This window comes from Danio rerio, chromosome 11 (genome assembly GCF_052040795.2).
Source record: "Danio rerio strain M-AB ecotype USA chromosome 11, GRCz13ab, whole genome shotgun sequence".
Taxonomy (NCBI): domain Eukaryota; kingdom Metazoa; phylum Chordata; class Actinopteri; order Cypriniformes; family Danionidae; genus Danio; species Danio rerio.
Window position 1 is genome coordinate 7,911,981 of NC_141031.1, and position 25,026 is coordinate 7,937,006.

Genomic DNA, 25,026 nt, shown 5'->3' on the forward strand with positions numbered 1-25,026 from the left:
ATAAAAAATAAAGTACACTGCAAAAAAAATACTTTTCTTACTTAGATGGCAACCAAAAAATATTGTCTTGTTTTCAGAAATAACAGGCCAATATTAAAGGAGTTTTTTGTTGAGACAAGCTAAATAATCTGCCAATGTAGTAAGCAAAATAATCTTGTTTTTCCTTTTGACATAAGATTATTTTTCTTACCTCATTGGCAAATTATTTAGCTTGTTTTTAGGGAAAACTCACTTAATTTTGGCATATTATATCTTAAAACAAGACAGTATGTTTTGCTTGTCTAGAAAATTCGTCTTGATTTAAGAGTTTTTAGATATTTGGACTAGAAACAAGACAAAAACAATCTAAGTAAGAATTTTTTTTTTTTTTTTGCAGTGTAGTGACTGCAGGTACAGTGAAAGTACAGATACTGCAGTAAAAATGTACTCAAGGAAAAGTAAAAGTACACATTTTTAAACCTACTTAGTAAATTAAAATTCCTGAGAAAAAAAAAACTACTCATTTACAGTAATTTGAGTATTTGTAATTAGTTACTTTACACAACTGATAAAGTGTTACTGGACACTCTAATATTTGACAGGAAATTGATTTATTTGTGTGTAAATAGAAATAGTTTAAAAGCTTAATAAAATTACAGCTCTAAAAATCAGTGATCATATGCACTTCTGCTAAGCCCATTTTCCCTAGGATTTAATATTATGTCAGATGATATCATCGAAGTAATGTGAGATACGTGCCCTTTGTTCATCACATGCTTAGATCGACTTTAGTACTCCTGAACACCTGTTCTCAGATCATGCTGTGAAATCATACTTCACATCGGCTGACAAGCGTGACATACTCGGAAACAATGCTACAATGTAGGTAATGACTTTTACATTTCTGCCAGTCCGTCAGATTAGACACAAAAAGCTCCGATGTCAGAAGCAAACTAGCACTGAAACGGCAAAAGCCTCTTAAATTAATATCCATGTATTCAGTCTCATTACACAACACCAAACGTATTGTCAGTCATGTCGAGCACTTTTGACAACATCTGAAAAACAATTTAAAATAGAGTGAAGACTTGAAGGATGAGTGTGTGCGTGTGCGTTTCAGGAGGAGGGTGCTAAATAACAGGCTCGGTTTGACAGTCAGAGATGCTACAGGTTGACAGGCATCTCACTCCTGGCCAGTGCTGCATGGGGAGGTGTGTAAGTGTATGTGCGCATGTGTGTGTGTGTGTGTGTCTGTGTGTTTGAAGAGGACAGGCTTGGAGTGTTTTGACTAATAGGAATCCAGGGCACAGCGATTTTGGCATCCAGAGCAGACAGTTGAAATCTCTGGGCAGTTAGTCTGTGCAGCTTCTCAAAGATTTTCCTGTCAGATTAGCTCTATAAAAGCTGAAAGGTTTTCAATAGTACAAAAAAAAAACAAAAAAAAACACAAGCATGGGAATTTAAAAACTGTGCCTTTATGTGGCATCTAGTGTACCACCAATAAAGCATAGCTAAACAAATGATAAATTATTCAATTCAGCTTTATTTGTATAGCGCTTTTACAATGTAGATTGCATCAAAGCAGCTTCCCATAGAAGATCATAGTAAATTGAAATAGTGCAGTTCAGTTGTCAGAGTTCAAGTTCAGATCAGTTTAGCTCAGTTCAGTGTGGTTAATAATCATAACTGAGAGTCCAAGCACTGAAGAGCAAATCCATCGATGCGCAGCTCTACAGATCCCAAACCATGCAGGTCAGTGGCGACAGCGGCGAGGAAAAAACTTCACCAATTGGCCAAGGTAATGAACTAAAAAACCTAGAGAGAAACCAGGCTCAGTTGGGCTCGACCATTTCTCCAATGGCCAAACGTCTTGTGCAGAGCTGCAGTCTAGGCGCCAGAGGCTGGAGAACGCTGGACCTCAGCGAAGACAAGTCTGTCCCTGCAGCGTCACAGGAATCAGTTTCAGGCTCTCCACTGCTCCATGACCACCACAGCAGCTGCTCAGGATACAGCCTGGTCCAGGATTATTGAAACCTTGGTATCATCTTGTCGCTGGTCTTGGATCGAATCAGAAAAAAACAGGGGCGAAGCAGTGGCGCAGTAGGTAGTGCGTTCGCCTCACAGCAATAATGTCGCTGGGTCACTGGTTCGAGCCTCGGCGTTCATGTGTGGAGTTTGCATGTTCTCCCTGCGTTTGCATGGGTACTCCTCTGGGTGCTCCAGTTTCCCCCACAGTCCAAAGACATGCGGTACAGGTGAATTGGGTAGGATAAAATTGTCCGTAGTGTATGAGTGTTTGTGAATGTGTGTATGGATGTTTCCTAGAGATGGGTTGCGGCTGGAAGGGCATCCACTGTGTAAAAACTTGCTGGAAAAGTTGGTGGTTCCTTCCGCTGTGGCGACCCCGGATTAATAAAGGGACTAAGCCTACAAGAAAATGAATAAATGGGGGAAAAAAAATAGGTAAATGCAGATAGAACCTTTTAAAAGTCATTCCCCGCTTGGAATTATAAGGTTCTATTTGCAAGACCATTCAAGCATTGGTATTCAAAACATACAATCAGCCTGCTTATTAGTTTAAGTTATGATTTTGTTTTTTCTGATGAGCACAATTGAAGATATTTTGAAGAAAGCTGAAAACCTGTAACCACTGACTTACATAGGAAAACAAATACTATGGAAGTCACTGGTTACAGGTTTCCAGCTTTCTTCAAGATATCTTCTTTTGTATTTAACAGCAGAAAGAAAATCATAAGTCATAAAATTGTAAGTAGGGACACTATGGGTTGGATATGCAGAATAAGCAATGGGACGACAGTCATGACAACATTTGTGTCACAATCAGCTTACTCATAGACGCTTGAGACTTTGGAGTTAATAAAAAAAAAACATGCACCAGTTTTTTTTTATTTATTAAGTGTAACAATAGAATACTGGATAAAGAACAGACTGAATACAGGGCTATAAATACGCAAGACACTATTAAACAGATTACCAACAGGTGGAACTAATAAACATTAACACACAGTGGGAAAACAGAACAAAGGGGTCACATGACAGAAACACACGCAAATGGAACACGACACAACATAACATCACATGACACAATATATTACTGACACACCAGATATGTAACATAACACAACGAAGACACCAGTCTGTGACATTATGATCCTTTAGGTTACTTTAACTTATTTTAACGAGTTAATCAGAGCTCAGCTTTAAGTGAGTTTAATGGATCTGAGTTGAAAATACTTTTAAAGTTAATTTTATTCAAATTAAAAGCAGGAACATGTATTTATTAATTATTCATTCCCTCCCCATTCCCATTTATTAGTTATTATTATTGTATTAATTTATTTTTATTATATATATATATATATATATATATATATATATATATATATATATATATATATATATATATATATATATATATATATATATATATATATATATATTTACACAAATACAATGGAGGAGACATTGGTATAGCCACAAGGTATAAGAGAAAGCTGAAATATTATACTCCCTCAAACCATAATCAAACTGTCCAAACAAATGGATAAATAAAATCCTGCAAATCACTGTAGACTGTATATCAGCAGTCATATCCTACAGTCACACCTTGAACAGAGCACTGCAGATCTGCCTGGTGTGCGGTTCCTCTGATGGGAACCTAAGTCCCTCTATAGGGATCTATTAGACAGGCCAGTATTCACGACACTGTTCTCAATTGTCATGGAGGCCTTTGCCGAGGGGAAAATAGAACCATTTACCTAGGATAGCCTCCGGACATTTTCTTCGTCTTCTTTTTTCTTTCACTCTTCCTCTGTTTTTCTGCCTTAGTCCTCCCCAGGGAGCAAAAAAGGAAGAAGATTTCTTGGCACATGGAAGGTATTCCTGCGGTGTCCGGCGTAAGTTTGGGAGCCTGCTGGAACATTCAAGAGGTGTTTTCTGAGAGAAACTACAAAAGAAATTTAACACACCATGAATACAATCAAGTAAGGTTAAATGTATAAATTGCATTTATTCTTATTTCGTAGTTTTTATAGATTTTGTGAATAATCCCAGCACTACAAAACAAGCATTTTCACTTAACTCTTTAATTCAATTCATATTTATATCTATAACGCTTTTACAATGTAAATTGTGTCAAAGCAGCTTAACATAGAAGTTCTAATAAATTGAAACTGTCAGTCCAGTTTTCAGTTCAGTTTTGTTCAGTTCAATTTTCACTGCTGAAAGTCCAAACACTGAAGAGCAAATCCATCAATGCGCAGCTTCACAAGTCCCTAACCAAGCAAGCCAGTGGTGACAGTGGTGAGGAACAAAACTTCACCAATTGATGAAAGTGAAGGAAAAATCCTCAAGAGAAACCAGGTTCAGTTGGGCATGACTAATTCTCCTCTGACCAAACTCGGCAAAAATATTTTTATTAAAGTACAAAAGGTGACAGCAAAAGCTTTTGTTCTTTAAACTTTAGGTACTAATATGTTTTATACATTTAACAAATGGGTTTAAACATGCACCTTTTAAACGTGTAGTGCTAATATCCATAAATGAAAATCTCAAATGTATTTTTTTTACGATTATTTATTGGGAAGATGCTTTTTTTTTCTGTTTTGAGAATGCTTCGAAATTAATTAAGTACCTTTTAAACGATTTATTACAGTGAAGCAGCAACTGGAGTCCGACTCAGTTTATTTTTCTTAAAAAAAAACTCATTCTGAAAACGTAATCTCATGGACGTTTCTGGAGGCCGGTAATTATGTAGCTGGAGGTACGCAAGGCTGCATTAAATTTTTTTAAACGAAACTATGGGGTGGTATGACGCCATTCCTTTTCCCGCTTACCAGATGACCGTTTACCTCCGTGTGGAGGGATTTTCCGTCGCAACTAGTTTGTGCCGTTAGCACAGAGGAGTTGACCAGGATGACGATGACGATGACGGGGTTCGAGTCCGGGGAAGAGTGGCTCCAGAAATCCTATGACAAAAACAGAATCCAAAAAATTAAATTAACAAGTGAATAACAGGGTGAGAATGTGGTAAAATCCGAAAAAGTGGCAAAAATCAGACGAGGGCTTTTCTTTTTCTGGACGGCTTTTGTGAATCATCGTTTGGGTTTAGGGAAGTTAGGGTTGTTGCTAGATCAGATATGGATGTGGCAGGAAGTTAATGAGAATTATTTAATAAATTTCCCATTTATTGTATTTTATTTACGCCTACCCCAACCCTAAACCCAACCGCGTATCCGATCTAGACTTTACCTGGGTTTAGGGAAGGAGGATGGTGGGTCAGTCGATTAGATTGGTCGGACGGCCAGTCAGTCATTCAGTCATTCAGACAGACAGTTGGTCGACAGCGGCCTCTAGTGGGTTTACGCAAGAACAGCATGCGCAAACTGCACTCGTGAGAGAAATTTGAATGTGCACACAGCGGCCTCTCACAGATTTGCGAAAACAAAAACTGCAAAAATACGTACCTGCCAGGACGTATCTTGCAGTCTCCAGAAACATTTTCAGAATGAGCCTGGGTTGTAGTAAACAGGTTAGTAATTCCAAACGAATGAACCTATTAAAAGAAAATGTATCAGAGATCCCAGTATGCCAGAACAAGTTCTGCCCAGTAAGCAAAGCTGAAACAAAATATAATCACTTGAGATGCTACATTATTAGATAATTGTTAAGGTTATTGCAGTTGCTGAAATTATTTCATAAATTACTGCTTTGTGTTTAGTTTTATTTAGAATTGTTAAGTTATTGCATGCAAAATTGCTTTATAAAAAAGAAACGCATGTTGCTTAGAGACATTTTGGTAAATTACAGTATCTGTAGGAATCCTTACAGAAATGTTCTATTTCTCTAACATATATAACTAGTTTGTGTGTTTTTTTTAAGCCTGACAAATCTTGGGATTAGTAATTGAATTAGACAGTTGTATTTAGTTTAAATCCATCTCTGGCTGATTTTGTGGCTGCTCTGTAATCTGTAGAATCAGGCGAAGGAATTCAGACTTCATCTGTGTGGTTAAATCACTGCCACCACTCCTAGTCTAAGAGACCACAGGCCTGTCTCATGCAAAATCTGGAGGCATAAATGGTATGCAAAGAAGTTTCCTATGTTTTTTTTTCTGCCAAGAAAAATGGCATAATTCCAAATGTCACGTGTTCATGGGCCACTTCAGTGGGTTTAGCACATATGGCTAGTGGATTTCTCTAAGATCAGCACCCTAATCTCTACTTCTTTAATTTGAAGTGCACCAGCACTGCCCATCCTCTGAAATCTTCTTACCCTTTACTGAGTGTCTGTCAGAGAGGTTGCAGAGAAAGCTGGTGTTGGCAGATTATCTCTGTACATAAAAATTAAGTTTTCGAGATGCATCTCAGATTCAGGTTTTATAAGATAACACCAAGCGCAAATAAAGGCTGAAATGAACTCCACATCAATAGTTTTTTACAGCATTCCTGATTTATACTCAGGCTTAATAATCCTGTCGTTTCTTCCATGCTTAAGAATACCAATGCAAAATAAGGCAAGATGGCTTTTGAAAATAATATTTAAAGTGGGGTTTTACATTTGAAATTAATCAAATAAATAAAATCTGATTTTAACTTTAAAGTTGAGGAAATCAGTTACCATAATTACGGTGCTCCAATCAAGGCATACATAATCAGTGATTCCCATCAGTTCCCATTGTTCATTGTTTGTTCATGTTAGTAAGTGCATTAATTAACATTAACTAATGAACCTTATTGTAAAGTGAGACCAAAAAAAATAAGTGCTGTTTTAAAATGTCCAAGTCATTCAGACAGTTATTAAGTAAAAGAAATCAAGCTTTACTTTTCTGTTTCATTGATTTTTTTAATAAGCAATATTTCAATAAGCAATATTTCAATGGGAATACTCCACTATTTATAGCAAGGTAGGGCACCAAAACTCTGCTTAGGGCCTCCAAATGTACAGGGCCGGCCCTGGATATGGCATATGCTTTTTAAATGTACATTAAAGCTTTAATGGGGAAAGATGTAGCTGAAGAACAATACCAATATCTAAGTACTGTCAAGTTATAAAAAAGGAACTACTGATAAATGTACAATAGCTTTTAATATTTTGCATAAATGCAATACTATCAATATTTCTTTTAAAACAAGCACAGCACATGCTTTACTGGGAAAAACTCCGGTGTAATGAGCTCTAATAAACTGATCTTCACTAATTACAGCAGTAATGAGATGTTAATTTCATCTCTGATATGATATGCATGAATAAGCAAACGGGAAACATTGGCATACCGGGCAGTGATGAAGAGCTGAGTGCTACAAGCTGGACGTTGCCATATGGAAAAGCCTGTTTGCTTTTGTTATTTATGGACTCGTGTTGAAAATGATTGATAAATGAACAAAAGCTGCAGCCATTACCACTTGTACTCATTGCAGTCATTACTTTTACAACTACAATTCGTTTTTTTATCATCATTGTTGTATAGATGTAGCTTTTGTGACATCATTAAGGTTATTTATGCAATTAATGTAAATTTCTAAGCAATTTGTATTATGAATAAAAGGGACATTAAATAATTCTTAAGTTGTTAAACATGCTAATCAGGTATATTAACAGTTAAGGTGTTTACAGAAGAACATAGGCATCATTTATTTTCTTCAATATTCATGTTATGGTGTCAGAACATGATGTCGGCTGTACTGAAAACAGAATGCCATGACATTTACACTCAACGGCCACTTTATTAGGTACACCTGTCCAACTGCTCCTTATCGCAAATTTCTAATCAGCCAATCACTTGGCAGCAACTCAATGCATTCAGGCATGTAGAGGTTTGCTGCGTCTCAATTCGCATACTTATATTACACCCTAAAAGTGTGTACTAATTTGTGAAGGAAAAGTTTATACTTTCGAGTGTGCAACAGAACAGTATGCAAGCTTTGGTACATACTACTTCCTCTTTAACAGATCGTTGTGTTGCTTCGTTATGCCCCCTGTCAATCATCCACACACCATTTACATTTCTGTTGTATTTAATTTCCAATCCTTATTGGAGAAGCATCAGCAGGTTTGTTTCCAATCCACAAGTCTTTCATGATGAGAAATCTCCCCAGGTCTTTGGGTAATTATGCATTCAGCCGTTTTGACGTCTAAACGCGTCTTTACTTAAGTTCAGTATTGTTGTAGCGTTTTTAGTTTTAGTTTAGTTTTAATCGCATTTAAGTCCAATGCGCAATGCATTGTGGGCAATATCAGCGGTTAAAGTATGGACGGTTCTACACTTCAATTTTTTACTGGAAATAGCAAACCATCCGGGAACCTCTGCCATATTCTTTTCATCACACTATAGTTTGGGACATATTAATTCTATTTTCAAATACTAATTAGGACGCATAGTATGCGGATTGGGACGCAGGTCAAAATGATCTGCTGCAGTTTAAACAGAGCATCAGAATGTGAAAGAAATTTAAGTTAAGTGACTGTAAACGTGGCATGGTTGTTGTTGCCAGACTCCAAGGAATATATTCAGTACCTCTTTGAATCTGTGCCTTGAAGGATTAAAAGGCAGTTCTGAATGCAAAAGAGGGGCCGACCCGGTGCTAAAAAGGTTCATTCATTCATCCATCTTCTGCCGCTTTTCCAGGGCTGGGTCGCGGGGGCAGCAGTCTTAGGAGAAAACCCCCGACTTCCCTCTCCCCAGACACTTCCTTCAGCTCCTCCGGGGGGATCCCAAGGCTTTCCCAGGCCAGCCTAGAGACACAGTCCCTCTAGCATGTCCTGGGTCTTCCCCGAGGCCTCCTCCAGGTGGGACGTGCCTGGGACACCTCCCTAGGTAAGCGTCCAGGCGGCATCCGAAACAGATGTCCGAGCCACCTCAGCTGACTTCTCTCGATGTAAAGGAGCAGCGGGTCTACTCCGAGCTCCTCCCGGGTGTCAAAGGTCCTCACCCTACCATCCTTCGAAGGAAACTCATTTCGGCCGCTTGTATCCGAGATCTTGTCTTTTCAGTCATGACCCAAAGCTCATGCCCATAGGTGAGAGTAGTAACGTAGATTGACTGGTAAATCGAGAGTTTTGCCTTTCGGCTCAGCTCCTTCACCACAATGAACCGGTACCTCGACTGCATTACTGCTGCCTCTGCACCAATCCGCCTGTCACTCTCACGTTCCATCCTTCCCTAACTCGTAAAGAAAACCCAGAGATACTTAAACTCCTCCACCTGTGGTAAGGATTTTCCTCCAACCTGGAGATGGCAAACCACCTTTTTTCATTGGAGCACCATGGCCTCGGACTTGGAAGTGTTGATTCTCATCCCAGCCGCTTCACACTCAGCAGCAAACTGCCCCAGTGCATGCTGAAAGTTCAACAGAACAACATCATCTGCGAATAAAAGAGATTAAATCCTGTGGTTAAATTATGAATAGAATTGGTGACAAGGGGTAGCCCTGCCGGAGTCCAACATGCACTGGAAACAAATCTGACTTATTGCTGGCAATGCGAACCAGACTCCTACTCTGTTCATACAGGGACGAGACGTCCCTTAACAGATCTCCTCTGACCCCATACTCCCCGAGCACCCTCCACAGAATGTCACGAGGGACACGATCGAATGCCTTCTCCAAGTCCACAAAACACTTGAAAGTGTGTACTAGAAGGGTGTACCTAATAAAGTGGCCGGTGAGTGTATGTGAAAAACATCACACATGAAAAATGTAGTAAAAACCTATCCAACCGAAGGTCTTTTTTTTGTTGCTAATATATATATATGCCAAGAAAATAAATTCAGCATAAATGATTTTAGTGCTATTCATTAATTTATTCAACAATAATTCAATCCATTACATTTAAAAGTAAAACAAACCATACGCTTGTAAATATACTCTTTTCGATGCTGTGCCGAGAGTCCAAAATACAGTTTATTGTTTATTTTTGTATGACAGAAAACTCGAAAGAGCACCAGATTCCCAGCCGTATCCGTTTGGCAATGAGAAACAGTGAATCTAAAACAGCAAATGTTCTCTGCCTCTCAGGATATCAGAATCTAGCAGCCCTTGATCTCGACTGTGGCAGCGTGTGGATTGATGTGGGTAATGTAGTCAAGGCCAGCTGTTAGCAAGAGGAGACGCACTTGTGTCAAACACACTGACCCCCATTTCCAGCCTAATAATGCAGATCCATCCAGCTTCAGCCTGGCCCTGCGCTTGCATATGGAAAAGGTGTCAAACGCTCAGCGGAAAGCCAGTCTGTCCCCGAGGGCTCTGTCGCATGAACTGTGTGTCACCTACATGTCTACCCCTCAAGTGTGATAACAGATCTGTGTATGATCTCGGAATACTGCCGACTCTTTAGCCCTGTAATGATGGCTGTATGACATTTGCTCCTTGCAGAATATATTGGAATTCATTTTCGGCGAAGAAGCCTTAATGTTTCTTGACATTCGCTAGGATTTCCATGAGCAGTACTTGAGGATTAATTGCGATTTTCTGCTGAGCGGAAAATCCTTATCATGAGCTAGAGAACAGTTTACATTCATGTGGCATGCGACAGTTGATGTACAAACTTCTGCTGCATTTTGTGCTTGCCGCAGTTGATTTTCAATTGCTTTAAATTCAACTGCAATGGCAGAAAAAATAAGTAATAAATAAATAAATAAACAAAAACAGAAAGTCTGCAGGGTTTTCTTTTCGATGGAAGGGAAAAAAAATGCAGTGATAATATTCTTGTCTGGCTCAGAGGAGATGCAGCGGGAGTCTGTGATCCGTCAATGTCAGCCTGAAGACAGAGGAAATGGGCGACGGAAGCGGACGGAATGGCTGAAGTGTGTGATTAAGAGTAATGACTAAAACATTGAGGGAAAAGCTCGTCCTAAATCACTCATAAAGTGAGGTGCAATCGCTGCCGTCCCCCAGAACTCCATCAGCAGCCAAACGCCTTTGGATTTACTGCCTTAGAAAGGGTGGTCCTTCAGATGAAGGTTTGGACAGTTTTCTACATACTGTTGCCTACAAATAAACATCTTTAAAAATAATTTTAGCAACACATGCATTACAACAACCTTGCATCTTAAAAAAAAAGCCAAGTAAACCCCTGAGGAGTATGTTTGGCTGTCGGAAATTTATTAATAGAAGCTTTATATATGGCGGTGTCACCTCCATGTCAGAATAAATTCACAGGAAAAGATGTCTTAAATTCCCCACGTGGCAACGGGATGACATTGATATCTCTAAGCCAACAGTTACGATTATGACACACACAAATGTTTTAATCGATTCGCTTGCACTTCACACATTCTCTCAGGTCAGCCTAACTCGAGGGATGTCTCGTGAGTGTCAGACTTGAGACTCAATATGGATTTTATCCTGTAATGGAAATGCCTTCTTTTTTGAGGGAAGATAAATTTATATTAAATCTTTTGCTGAATAAAGCAGAGGACATTTTCACTCACTTGTAAAGACCTCTGACATTGTACAGCAGCTCAGCAGAGAGATAACACCTATTTTAAATGACAAAAGCACTACGGAGTGTGTAATTAAATATCTGTCAGCAAAGATACACTCTTCCCTGTGTAATATGATTAGATTTGTTTTGCTAATACTACCGCTTCATGTAAACACTGATGGTGCAGTGCATGCACAGAAAGTGAACAAAAGACACATGTTATCCATCAAACCAAAAATATAGCAGATGAAGTCAAAAGAGGTGTTGTACCAAGGGAGGTCTCGCCCCTCAAGTATATTTGTCTTGGGAAAGTGAACTTTGAGTCATCAAAATTCACTGAAATTCCATTTCTGGGCACCAACGCCGCTCTTCTGCCAAACCTGTCAACAGTGGTATGTCAGACAGCTTTTACACAGCGTGTACAGGGCACAGCGTTTGTCAAACAGATCTCTCTCTCCACTTACAGTGGTCATGGAGACCAGCACCTCGCCCATCTCATGCATCCAATCTCTCTCAGTGCCATCCATCACTTTTCCTCTCTAAACGGAGGGAACAAAACTTGCTGAAATATTTCAAGAAAAACAAAGGGATGGTTCTTAAACCTTCAATACTGCTTATGAATTTATGTATCATGGCTATTTGAAATATTCAACCCAAGCTCATTCTTAAAATGTAGTCCCGCGGACATTTCTGGAGACAGCGGAATACGTCCCGGGAGGTACGTACGGCCGCGTTTATTTTTTTCAAGCGAACGCTGCGGGGCGGTGTGACGCCGTTCCCTTTCGCTTGCCGGCCGACCGCTTACCTCCTTGTGAAGGGCTTCCCTGTTGCAACCCGTTTGTCTACTCAGCTCACTGTGTACGTCAGCAGGCTCGAGATGCAAAGAGGAGTTGACCATGGCGACCGGTTTCGAGTCCGGGGAAGAGCGGTTCCAGCAATCAGGTAAGACAAAAACAGAATCCCAAAAATTAAGTGAACGAGTTTCGTAACAGGGTGAGAACGCGGTGAAATCCGAAAACGCGGTAAAAAATAAATAAATCAGGGCTTATTTTTTTTTTGGACGGCTTTTGTAAACTGTTGCTCGGGTTTAGGGAAGCGAGCGGGCGGGCGGGTCGATCTGTAAGATTGGTTGGGTACAGGGAAGGAGGAGGGCGGGTCGGCCGGTCACGCAGTCAATCATCCGGTCAGTCGAACAGCGGCCTCTGGCAGGTTCACGTGAGAACAGCGCAGGCGCGAACTGCACTCGCGAGAGGCATCTGAGACGTGAAAAAGCGCACAACAGCGGCCTCTCGCGGATTCACAAAAACAAAAACAAAAACTGCAGCCATACGTACCCGCCAGGACGTATTCCGCGGTCTCCAGAAACTTCCGCGGGACTACGTTTCCACAATGAGCCTGGGTTGGAAATATTTGTCCTTGTACAAATTTAAAAATGGCAGATTTTGAATAGAGATTAAATGGGTTTTGCATGGTGTGGGGTAATCTAACTTGAACATATCATAACTATTCTTTGTGTGGTTTATTTATAAACTAATTTCGAGAGGATCACATGCTTATGATCAACACGGCTGGCTCCTCATTAGCTCCGTAATCTGCTCTTTTAAATGATTACGGAAGCATTAGATATAATCAAGTTTTTCACTCCAGTTATTTTCGTCTTGAAGCTTTCCCCCGGGTTCCTCCCACAGTCCAAAAACATAAACCATTGCTAATCGATTAAACCAAATTATCACCCAAGACAACCTTAGTTTACACTTTTCACAAGGCGACAAGCAGGGGAGTTCTCGAGACCTACCTGAGCTTGACCTCCCCTCTCACCCTTCTAACGAGAGGTAGCCCCAGGCTGGAGTATGTTACGACCTCAGGGCTCTCTCCCGGGACAGTATGCCTATTATGCTTTGTTGATTATCAGCTAAGTGTGAACTCTTGAAAGCCCGGTAAAAACAAAGTAACTTTCTTTTTACGTTCAAAATTAGATTTTTAGTCTGACATTTTGGGCTGTTTTTGTTGTATTTTCAGTCATTATTTTATAAAGGGCTCTTTAATGCATGAGCATTTTTCAAGTCTCACTAAAGGATAGTCACTAAAGTTCAGAGATAATTCCATTTATCCATGCATTTATTTTTCTTTGGCTAAGTCCCTGATTTATCAGGGGTCACCAAAACTAAATGAATCCGCAGACTTCACTGGCATATGTATTATATGACATATGTTTCTTCAGCAGCTATGATCGTTTATCACTTTTAAACCTGGAGGTTGTCTCAAACAAACTGTTCTACTAAGCAAGTTGAGTCAAATGTGTCACATCATGATCCACCTCCTTTACTAATGTCCATACTGGTCTACCTATGCCAGTCGCCCGGTTCCCTACCTGTGAAAAAGTGCAGGAGATGTTGTGCAGCTAAAACATTTCCTCGTAGTCCATAGGGAGTCTCAACCTTCACTGTGGCATTATGCTGAGGGTTTTGAAAAGTACCGCTTCATCCAATGGTGTTCAATGAAACTGGTGCACAAATGGATTATTCCTGTGTCAACCTCTGCAACGGCTTTACCAACTACGATTCCTGAAGTGTGTCTGGAACATCCTTGAATGTGGGCAAAGCAACTAAAGAAACCTGCCGAAATGTTGCCGCAGCTCAAGAGGGGCTTATTAATGGTAAATAAGACTTTTATAATCAATGACTACTTCTCTTGTGATCTGAATCTGTTATCCATAACTGAAACATGGCTTTCTGTTGGGGATTTAAGCTCTTTCTCTGAACTGTTGCTGCCTAATTATTGGTTTTTAAATTTTCCTCCTCTGATTGACTGAGGAGGAGGCTTGGTCTTCATCTGCAAAACTTTGTTTAGCTGATGTCTTGTTACGTTGATTAAATACAGCAGTTTGAAATTGCAGTTCAAACTGCAATTCAACACGTGTGATCTGCTTCTGATCCATACCCCAAAGATTTTTTTTTCAATATTCTATGCTTTTGAGACATGCTTTTCTGACCTACAGTGTCCTCTGATTACCACTTTTAGTTGTTATTGTAGGCCAGGGGTCATCAATTTCGGGCCTGGAGGGCCAGTGTCCCTGCAGGGTTTAGCTCCAACTTGCTTCAACACACCTGCCTGGGTGTTTCAAGTATACTTAGTTACACCTTGATTACCTTGTTCAGGTGTGTTTGATTAGGGTTGGAGCTAAAATCTGCGGGACACCGGCCCTCCAGGAACAAGTTTGGTGACCACTGTTGTAGGCCAACTATACAAACTCACAATACAAACTCTAACTTTACTTATAGGCTTTAGACACACACCTATTTTATGAGAAATAAAAAAGGCTTGTGAACACTTCCGATGTCTATCGGTGCTCTAGATCTGCCAGGTTTAGAATGTTGAATGAATTTTTTTCTAGAATAGACTGATTATGCATTCACAATAGTGTGTACCGTTATAGGGGTGGTCAAATGTATATTTATATTAGGCTATCTATTATTTTAATTATTAACAATATTATTTACAAAAAAAGATCAGAGTTACTATTTCTCAGCATTAAGGGGTTGTCCACCATACATTTTGTTTTAATGTCCTTCAAGCGGGAATAAAGCATAATTATGGGGGTAATTCTTTTAACTCATAAATCTGAAATAGACAAAGATATCAAAACAAAAAGGTCTCAATTTGCAGTTTATGCATATTGACAAAAAATTTACATCACTTTAGAGCCAGCAAGAATTACAAGTGAAGTAGCAGGTTAGCCCAGATGCCATAGTTTAGTGCCAGAGCCCCCAAAATACTGGCTTGAAACCATTCAATGAATTCAGTCTGCGAGCTCACTGCCGAGCAAAGAGGGGAAACGCTTGTGTCCAAATATCTGTAGAGACAGAGAAAGTCAGACTGCTGGATGGACAGAGATTGCAAGTCCTCAAGTGAGGATTAGAGTGATTGCAGTATGAGCTGGATTTGAAAAATGCCACAAGATTTTTTTAGTTTTTATTTTTTTTGTGGAAATGAAAAGCATAGTCTGACAACATTGTAGCAAGATATGCTGTAGAAATGTCAACATGAGCATTTGTCCATCCTCACAACGCCCTTGCATATGTTACAAGAAAATAGCCATAGCAATATATTTTTTTACATCCACAGATTAAAAATTTAGTTTACTGCAAATCAAATTAAGGTTACCTAAAGTGCCAATTCTATTGTTAGAAGCTCAACATGGATTCATTCCAGCCTTGTATTATTTGATTGTGTGTGTCCAGAGCATTTACAAATCAACATCCTTTTCTATAAGGAAAAGAAACGATTCAATTCATTTAATTTCATTTGTATTTATATAGCACTTTTACATTGTAAATTGTGTCATTACAGCTTAACATAGAAGATTACAGTAAATTGAAACTGTGTCAGTCCAGTTTTCAGAGTTGATGTTCAGTTTAGTTCAGTTCAGTGTGGACTAATTTTTACTGCTGAAAGTCCAAAGACTGAAGAGCAAATCTATAGATGCACAGCTCGAAACAGCAGCTATTCTAGAAACATCCAGTCTAAAATTGTCTTCGGTTTCTTAAAAGATCTAAATCAGTGACGTACTGTTTAGAAAACAACATTTCCATTTTTGTAAGAACTCAGTTCCCTTTCTGTCAGTCACAGTGACATTATATCTTTGACTGACATTAGGTATTTCACTTGGGAGTCCAACCACCTCTGGGTATTCAAAGCAGGCAAATTAACACCAGTGATACATATTTGCACTATAAGCCACTCCTTTATACAAGTATATATGTAATTTTAGGCTCCTGTTACCTCTGATGTGCTTCTAAAAGATATTCAGATTTTTTTTGATATTCAGAAAAGAGCTTCCTGTCAATTACTTGACAGATTTATCAGTTAATGACTAACTGATACTTATTAAGTGCATAATGTGTTATGAACATGTATATACATATTGAAAAAGGCTGAGTTATAATCAGAGTTATAATTCATTGTGATAAAGAGCTTCAGGAAGTGTCCTATATATTTTTCTTAAAGCCGTTTCAGGATACGGCAGTTGCATTTAGATTATTTTCAATGAGATGAATGCAGATAGCGGCAAAATGTAAGCAGTTTACTGGCAGTGTGAAGGCAGCGCGCAGCCTCGAGCATGTAAAGTCCAGCTGCTTTCACAAGCAGAGAAAGAGTTGACTTGACAGGTAAAAAATACAAATGCTGTGTGAAAACCATGCTAAGAAATACCAAATAAAAATAACCCAAGCACATTTTATTATGCGTTAATAAGGTCTCTCACCAAAGGGAAATACAGTCAGCTGTTAACTGTGCTCATGGCACACAAGCATGGCAGCACACACTGCATATCATTATAAATAAAGAGCAAAATAAATTGCAGAATTCAACTTACTGTTTAACAATTTTGGCGGCTCTACCATTTATGTGTATTATATTGTATCAGCCAAAACTTGTTTGGAACTGCTATTTAATTTTAATTCATAAGTATTAGTAATATTATTTTAATTCATGTGTTACTTAAGTCAAATGAAATAGGGGAAAAGGAAAAAAAAAAGAAAATTCTAAATAATAATAAAAAAAAAGTATACAGTTGAAGTCAGAATTATTACCCCCCTTTTTTTTCCTTTAAAAAAAAAAAAAATTACAAATTATGTTTAACAGAGCAATGAAATTTTCACAGTATGTCTGATAATATTTTTTTCTGTTGAGGAAAGTCTTATTTCTTTTATTTCAGCTAAAATAAATGCAGTTTAAAAAATATTAAGGTCAAAGTTTTTAGCTCATTTAAGCTAATTTTTTCAATAGTCTACAGAACAAACCATCACTATACAATTGCCTAATTACCCTAACCTTCCAAGTTAACCTAATTAACCTAGTTAAGCCTTTAAATGTCACTTTAAGCTGTATAGAAGTGTCTTTAAAATATCTAGTCAAATATTATTTACGGTCATCATGGCCAATGTAAAATAAATCAGTTATTAGAGATGGGTTATTAAAACTGTTATGTTTAGAAATGTGTTCCTCTCTTAAATCTTCTCTCCATTACAACTGCTTAAAATGTGGGTCCCACTTTATATTGTGACCTTAATTTATATGTACTTACACAGGAATTATTAATTTGTTACAATATAATTATTGTGTAAATACATGTATTTACTATGTAATTATTGATTAAATACATTATGTAATTACATCTAGAATTAACTTTTGTAATAACATTTGTAAATACACTGTTGACCATCCCTTACACCTTAACCCACCCTTAAACATACCCATACCACCAAACCTGTCCATAACCCAACCTCAATCCCAACTCAAAAGCACCACAAGTGTTCTCAAATACATTATAAACACAGTAAGTACATTGTATTTATTTTTTTCAAACATAGTAGTTAAGGACACTTAAAGTGGGACCAAATGTGTTTTATAAACACAATATAAACTTGTAATTTCAACAGGATTTGAAAAGGTCTGTGTAACTTCTTTGCAGCTAATTGAATTATAACATTTATGTTGTGTTTATCCGATTAAATTTATTAATTTTTCTCAATGTCAGTAAAACACTTCAACTTAACAAGATTCTTCCTTGTTGCATGAACGTGTTTCTGTCTTGTCCATGTATGGCTGTTAAAATCTGTTCAGTTACTTCAATTAGATTGCTCTAGTTGGCAGCATTGAAGTTTTCAGTTTGCAGCCAGCTCACTGTGATTTCACCAAACTACCAATATAGCTATATTGCCTTACATCCTCACAATATGTCTCAAAGTATCTTTTTAGCAGTTAAGTTAAACCATGTCGAGAAAAAAAAAAAACCACACACACACAAAAAGAACGCTAACATTTATACCTAAATTTATAAGTGCATTTGTAATTAACTTTAGGCTGTAAATTAGTAACGCAGAAAAAAAATAATAGTATTTAATAAAATACCAGCTACAAAAAAAAAAAAAAATGTACTGGCTGGTCATTTTCCAGCCTGACCAGCTAAGACCAGGCTGGAAATGGCTCGAAACCAGCCTGGAAATGGCCAAAACCCCTCTAAAACCAGCCTGGTCGACCAGCTAAAACCAGCTAAGCAGCCTAGGCTGGTTTAAGCTGGATTTTTCAGCAGGATTTGTATATAAACTTGACTAATCTTCTTCAAGGTTTCCCCTGATGTGCAAAAAGCTCCATCACAGATATTTTCTAAATAGCCACAATTAGTTGTATACATGTATACAGCTGAAGTCAGAATTATTAGCCCCTTAGTCTGGTTTAAGCTGGATTTTTCAGCAGGGAATATTTTTTACTTTTATAAGTAAAAGTTATAAGGATTTGTTTGTTTTTGGGTTCAGTGTTTGTTTAAACCATAGTTGGTTCAAGAGTTACTGTAAACTGTTTAATATTGATTGTGTTCTCTTAACTCTGCTATGTTGTAATTATCAAAACTGAAATTAATTAAAAAAAACTTCTCAAAATAAAAACTATACTAAATTAATAAAACTAATTAAAACTAAAATGAAATCCATAAATTTTTTTTAAATAGTAATAAAAATAATAACTAACAAAAATATCTTTAATCACCTTACTTTGGCCATGGGACCCACATACTGTATAACCTTCTGGTTATAAAGCCACAACCCTTTTCTTTCTCTGTACTTTTCCACAACTTGTGTTCTTTCAGATCTATAAAACAAAAGTATCTAAACACAAAAACATCAATACATGGTTTATTACAGTTTAACTCTTTTCTCGGTCAGTATTTGTTTAGCTTTAGCTTACCCAATTCTTCTATATGCCACATGTCTTTGGACTGTTGGGGAAAACAGAACACCCGAGGAAAACCCATGCTAACTCCACACAGAAATGCCAACTGATCCAGCCAAGGCTCAAAACAGCGACCTTCTTGCTATGAGGTGCCACAGTGACACCTACTTTGTTATTGTAAACAATAATTAAATAAGATTTTCAATTCATTTAATCAGTTGTTTCTGAGAATGTTTTCTTATCCGCAGACTAATTTCACGCTACAGCCCAGCCAGACTATAAAACCTTTTTCAAACTTAACAGAAAATAACACAGGTGTCAGAGAGGACGATTTCATGGTCAAACCATCGTAAAATGTGTCTTTGTAACAGAATAATCTACATTCAGATGCTGATGGTCTAGTGAAAGTGAAAAAGCACAGTCGTCAGCAGAGCACAATTACACATTTCAGATAGTCACAGACTGCACAAACACACACGCTATAGATGGGAAGGTAAAATGCTCAATTAAGCATGCTATGGTAATGGCTCCTCTTCCAGCCTGTCAGAATCCTGGAGGTGTACATGTTTTCTCTGCAGACAGCTTGATGCGCGAGCATGTGTTATTCTGCTGAGACTGGGTTCTGTCATCTCACAAATGTGATGTCCGACTATGGGTACTTGAGAGGAAATGTGTTTTTAAGGGAAAGATGTCGTAAAAGTATCTTAAAGTCCCTTCTAATATTAATATGCCAGAAGAAGATTAAGAAATAAAAAAAACATGTAAATGTTATAGCATTTTCTGAAATTTGAAACACATATAAATTAATTAAATAGACAAATAAACAAACAAACTTTCTAAAAAACTAATTGTTGTTTAATGCAAAAAATCCTGGTTGCCTTACATTTTTTAACTTAATAAAAAAACAACAGTCAATTGAACGTGTATTATGTTAAACTGACTTAAAATCACTTGCATAACTTATAAAATTAGGTTAGAACACGATTAACTTTAAGTTACAATGAACTAAAGACATATGTTGTTATGACTAGGGCTAGACAGAATCTGCAGACAAGTTTTGACATTTCTGCGCAAAATATTGAGAAAAATCTGCCGATTTATGCAAAATGATTTTGGGTGTATCATAACTAAAAACTTGATATGTTAAGTAAAAAAATAATACATTTGTAACTTTTTTATTTAATGTTTACAAAGCAAATCCTTTTAGATCTATTTAAAAAGCAAGTCTCCTATATATAAAATACAATGAAATCAAAGAAAAATGAATGAAAAAAATCAACCTTGTTTTTAGCCATGGGACCTACATTTTCTCTGGTTATGAAGCCACAACTCTTTTTTTTTTTTTCGCTCCCGTACCTTTTCCACAACTTGTGTTCTTTCAAATCAATAAAACAAAAATATCTAAACACAAAAACGTCTATACACGTTTTATTACAGTTTAACAGTTTTCTCGGTCAGTATTTGTTTATTTTGTTATTGTAAGCAATAATTAAGTTAAATTTCAGTTAATTTAATCAATTGTTTCTGGGAATGTTTCCTTATCTGCAGACTAATTTCACGCTTAATTTAATAAGTTAAAATGAACTAAAAAAAATAAGCTGTCATGACTAAGACCAGACAGAATCTGGGGACATTTTTTACTATTTCTGCGCAGAATGGAAAATGTATTTATTTGGAATGATTTTGGTTGTATCGTAACTAAAATCTTAATATGTTAAATAAAAATATATATACATTTTGAACTTTTATTTAATGTTTACAATGCAAATCATATTAGATCTATTTATTTGATAAACAAGGCAGGTCTCCCAAATAATATACAATAAAGTCAAAGAAAAATTAATGAAAGCCATGTTTTAGCGATGGCACCTACATTTTCTCTGGTTATGAAGCCACAACTCTTTTTTTTTTCTCCCATACTTTTTCCAAAATTTGTGTTTTTTTCAGATCAGTAAAACAAAAATATCTAATCACAAAAACATCAATACATGGTTTATTACAGTTTAAGTCTTTTCTCGGTCAGTATTTGTTTATTTTGTTATTATAAGCTATGAATCAATTAAATTTCAATTAGTTTAATCAATTGTTTCTGGGAATGTTTTCTTATCTGCAGACTAATTTCACACTTAGTTTAATAAGTTACGATGAACTAAAAACATAAGCTGTCATAACTAAGACCAGACAAAATATGGGGACATTTTTCACTATTTCTGCGCAGAATATTGTAAAAAATTTATTAATTTCGAATAATTTTGTGTATCGTAACTAAAATCTTAATATGTTAAATAAATAAAAAATAATAATAATAATATATATATATATATATATATATATATATATATATATATATATATATATATATATATATATATATTTTTTTTTTTTTACTTTTATTTAAAGTTTATAATGCAAATCCTATTAGATCTATTTATTTGGTAAACAAGCAAGTCTCCCATATAATATATCTATGTTACGGGGAATCTGAGACAGTATCTGAATCCAAACGCTGAAGTTTATTAAAGGGTTTAAGCAGAGACATCATTGAGTAAACAAGCTGAGGGTCGGCAACATGTAAGCAAAACTAAATAACAAACACGGGCAATTCCAGGAGACGTTGTAATTCAGGCAGAGGATCAGTGCAACAACAATCAGTTCAAAACAGATCAACTAACAAAGGGGCAAATCCAGAAGACGTTGTGAGAAGGCAGGCAAAAGTTCAAGGCAACAATAAGCAGTCCAAAACAGAGCAAAAGGGCAAAGACAGATAACATACTTGATCAAGGCAGGCAGGCAGGGTCATACACAGGCAGTCAGTCATGAAAGTCTCTTGGACTAACGCTTGGTAATGCAGGTGAACCGGCAACACTTCGCAAGGAAGCATGGCCTGAGCTCTTGCTTAAATACAGCACAAACAGGAAGTGACTGCAGAGGGAGCGGAGCTGAGTCAGTAGCCGGGCAAGGGCTCCCTCTGTTGGTGCGGCATTACAATCTATATCTACCAAACGACAGAAATAATTACTTTATAACTTTATTGTAAGTAAGTCATATGAATGTTTTCATATTAGTAATTAAACTGAAATTAATTTAAATCTGAATAAATGTAAATTTACATGTACACACGCCTAAATAAATAGACTCGATGATGGGCTGAAAATCTGCAGAAATCTGTGGATTTCTGCGCCTGCAGATTCTGTGTAAGCCAAATCATGACTAATTGTTCATATACTGTTTCACAGTGTATTACTACTAATAATTCGAATAGTGATGATAAATAAACATGTGCAAGTAGGTCATGTTGTATCATAAGGAATGTGGTTTTGCTAAAGTCTTTGTATCTAATCAGTCTATATCAGATTGGTCATGCAAACAGATTCAATGATGAGTACAGATACACAGAACAGTACCTATAGAGAAAGCAAACATATTTTTGGAGAGTATGAATGTTTGTTTTTAAGACTAAATGTTTATTATCAAACCTTTTAGTGACCTGTATTTGTGACTGTAAGAAGTATTAAAGCTTTAAAACTTTGACTCAACTTTCTGAACTTTCTTTGGCTATAGTTCTCACACGAGAGAAACTTTTCTGTTCCGTAAGACCATCTAGATGGAACGGTGAGGTTCGAGAAGTCTAATGTTTCTCAATGCTCTTCAGAACAGATTAGTCATAGTGTCTGTGGATTATTCTCTCAAACTAATCACTGGCTTCACTGGCAGATGTAACCGAAATCAGCCCAGAACATATTACAGCCACGCCTGACAGCCTCTCTCACACAACTCATTACAATCCATTCATTCTGTCTGGTATTGGATGTGTTTAAAACAAGACAGAAGCTTATTTTAATTCAGATTGATACCGTTCCATATCTTGAGATGAAAGAGGGCGTTTCTGCCCACTGGTGCTCTGGCTGTCGCCCCGCAGTTTCATGTTGTGCTTGTTTGGCGTTCATGGCTGCATGCCTGTCAGTGCACGCCCAGTGACATCCTACTGTTCTGAGCACTTGACTGACAGCTCAGGCAGCCAGCACAAGCAGGAAATCAATAAAGCTGGACCCTCTAGACCCCGCTGCTGGACACTCTGCCAATCACCAGCCAGACAATGTGGGACTAAAGCCAGTTATGAACAAAGAGAGATCTAAGGAGCAGGCCAGCCCTAAAACGGACACTTACACCCTGCCTCATCTGTATTTATTATTTGTATTATCTTGTAAAATAATTTACGCCATTCAGGTTTATTCAAAAGCATATTCATTGAAAAATTATTTGGAGGTGTGGTGGGGGTAATACACATACCATGGAACATCTAACATGCATTTTTATATGTAAATATAATAATATCTATAAAAATATCTATTGTATATTTAAATTTAATAATGATGACAATAATAATACAATTGTCACGCTGGCAAACTGGTAATGCCTAGTGTTTGAAGTACAATGGCAGGTTATAAAAAACACAATTAATTTGTGTCATGCTGCACTGTGATCTAGAGCATTGGTTCTCAAACTTTTTTCATCAAGTACCACCTCAGAAAAAAATTGTCTTTCTAAGTACCACCATAATGACCAGTATTAAAATATAGTAGAGTAGTAGGTAGGCCTTATTAAGCAGCTACAGCTCTGCACAGTTAAACATTGAGACAGATTCATTCCTATTATTAAGAATATTTATTATTGTCAACCAATTTAAACATTATAAAATGTTTGATCATTAACACTGCACTGTGCTTATAGGTAAAAACAAACAAACCAAATAAAATGTCAATGTTTTAACATGTGCTTTTAAAAGTTAATTAAAAATGGTTGACTACTGTTCTTAAAAAGTAAAAAATAAATAAAAATAAAAAATAAAAAAACTTCTGCGCTTAAATGTAAAGTATTAACATATAGTAGCCAATTCATCAAAACCTGGAAATGTTGCTTGGAGCACATAAATATAGACTATATGTCATCATGTTCATATATAAATCAATTGTGATAAATTTTTAAATATATTTTGCATGTACAGTATGACATATTGGATTCCTCTTCGTACCACTAGAAGGAAGCCCGCGTACCACTACACGTACCACAGTTTGAGAACCACTGATCTAGAGTCTTTAAAAATGTAATACATTTTAAAATAATATAATATAATATAATATAATATAATATAATATAATATAATATAATTATATAGATATAATCAAATTATTTATTTAATCAACTTCAGTTAAAATTAACTAACAATGAATTTTAGATATTTTTATGTACTGGTTGATACTGCACTCTCAGAAATAAAGGTACGCGAGCTGTCACTGAGGTCATACCTTTTGAAAAGTTACAGATTTGTACCTAAAAGGGCCATATTAATACCTCAAGGGTGCATATTAGAACCTAAAAAGTACAAAAGTGTTCCTCTTAAAAAATTTTAGCCACTTATATATACTACCAATTTGAACCCTTAAAGTACAAATGAATACCTTTTGAAAAAGCTACCACCCCAGTGACCGCTTGTGTACCTTTATTTCTGAGAGTGTGTGCATTACAAGTGTTACTGTCATATTTTAAATTGTAAATATTAATTTTAGTACAATGGTGTGCTTCTTCAATTAAGACAATCTTTATAACTTACATCAATGTCAGCTGTTGGGTATTTATAGGTAGACTGCACCCTCAGAAAAAAATGGTACATTCTTGTACCAAAAAAGGTACAAACCCTTGTTGGGCTGGGGTAGTACCTTTTTATGGGACAGAATTGTTACTTAAGACAAAGAAACAAATTTGTACCATTGCAGTTTGCACATTTAAGGACATGATTTGTACCATGGGAAAACAAAATGTAACTTTTGTTTTTAAACCTGCAGATACATTATTGTACAGTACCTTCATCAGTACCTT

General features: G+C 36.8%; 1 protein-coding gene across 5 annotated transcripts; it reads right to left on the reverse strand.

Annotated features, from left to right (window-relative positions):
* Positions 1–356: 356 nt before the first annotated feature.
* On the reverse strand, positions 357–22,069 carry LOC141376688 (uncharacterized). Of its 5 annotated transcripts, none has more exons than XR_015502167.1 (4): positions 21,923–22,069; positions 4,836–4,967; positions 3,759–3,946; positions 357–2,406 (listed from the first exon to the last, which is right to left on the reverse strand). XR_015502167.1 is itself a non-coding variant. In XM_087272923.1 (4 exons), exons 1-4 carry the CDS (start codon positions 22,028–22,030, stop codon positions 2,301–2,303), a joined length of 498 nt encoding a protein of 165 aa, XP_087129049.1. In that variant the 5' UTR covers positions 22,031–22,069; the 3' UTR covers positions 1,504–2,300. The 5 variants fall into 5 exon arrangements, 2 of the variants coding, with proteins under 2 accessions (XP_087129049.1, XP_087129050.1); XM_087272923.1 differs by having other exon boundaries at positions 1,504–2,406; positions 3,759–3,910; XM_087272924.1 differs by lacking the exon at positions 357–2,406 and having other exon boundaries at positions 3,620–3,913.
* Positions 22,070–25,026: the final 2,957 nt, after the last annotated feature.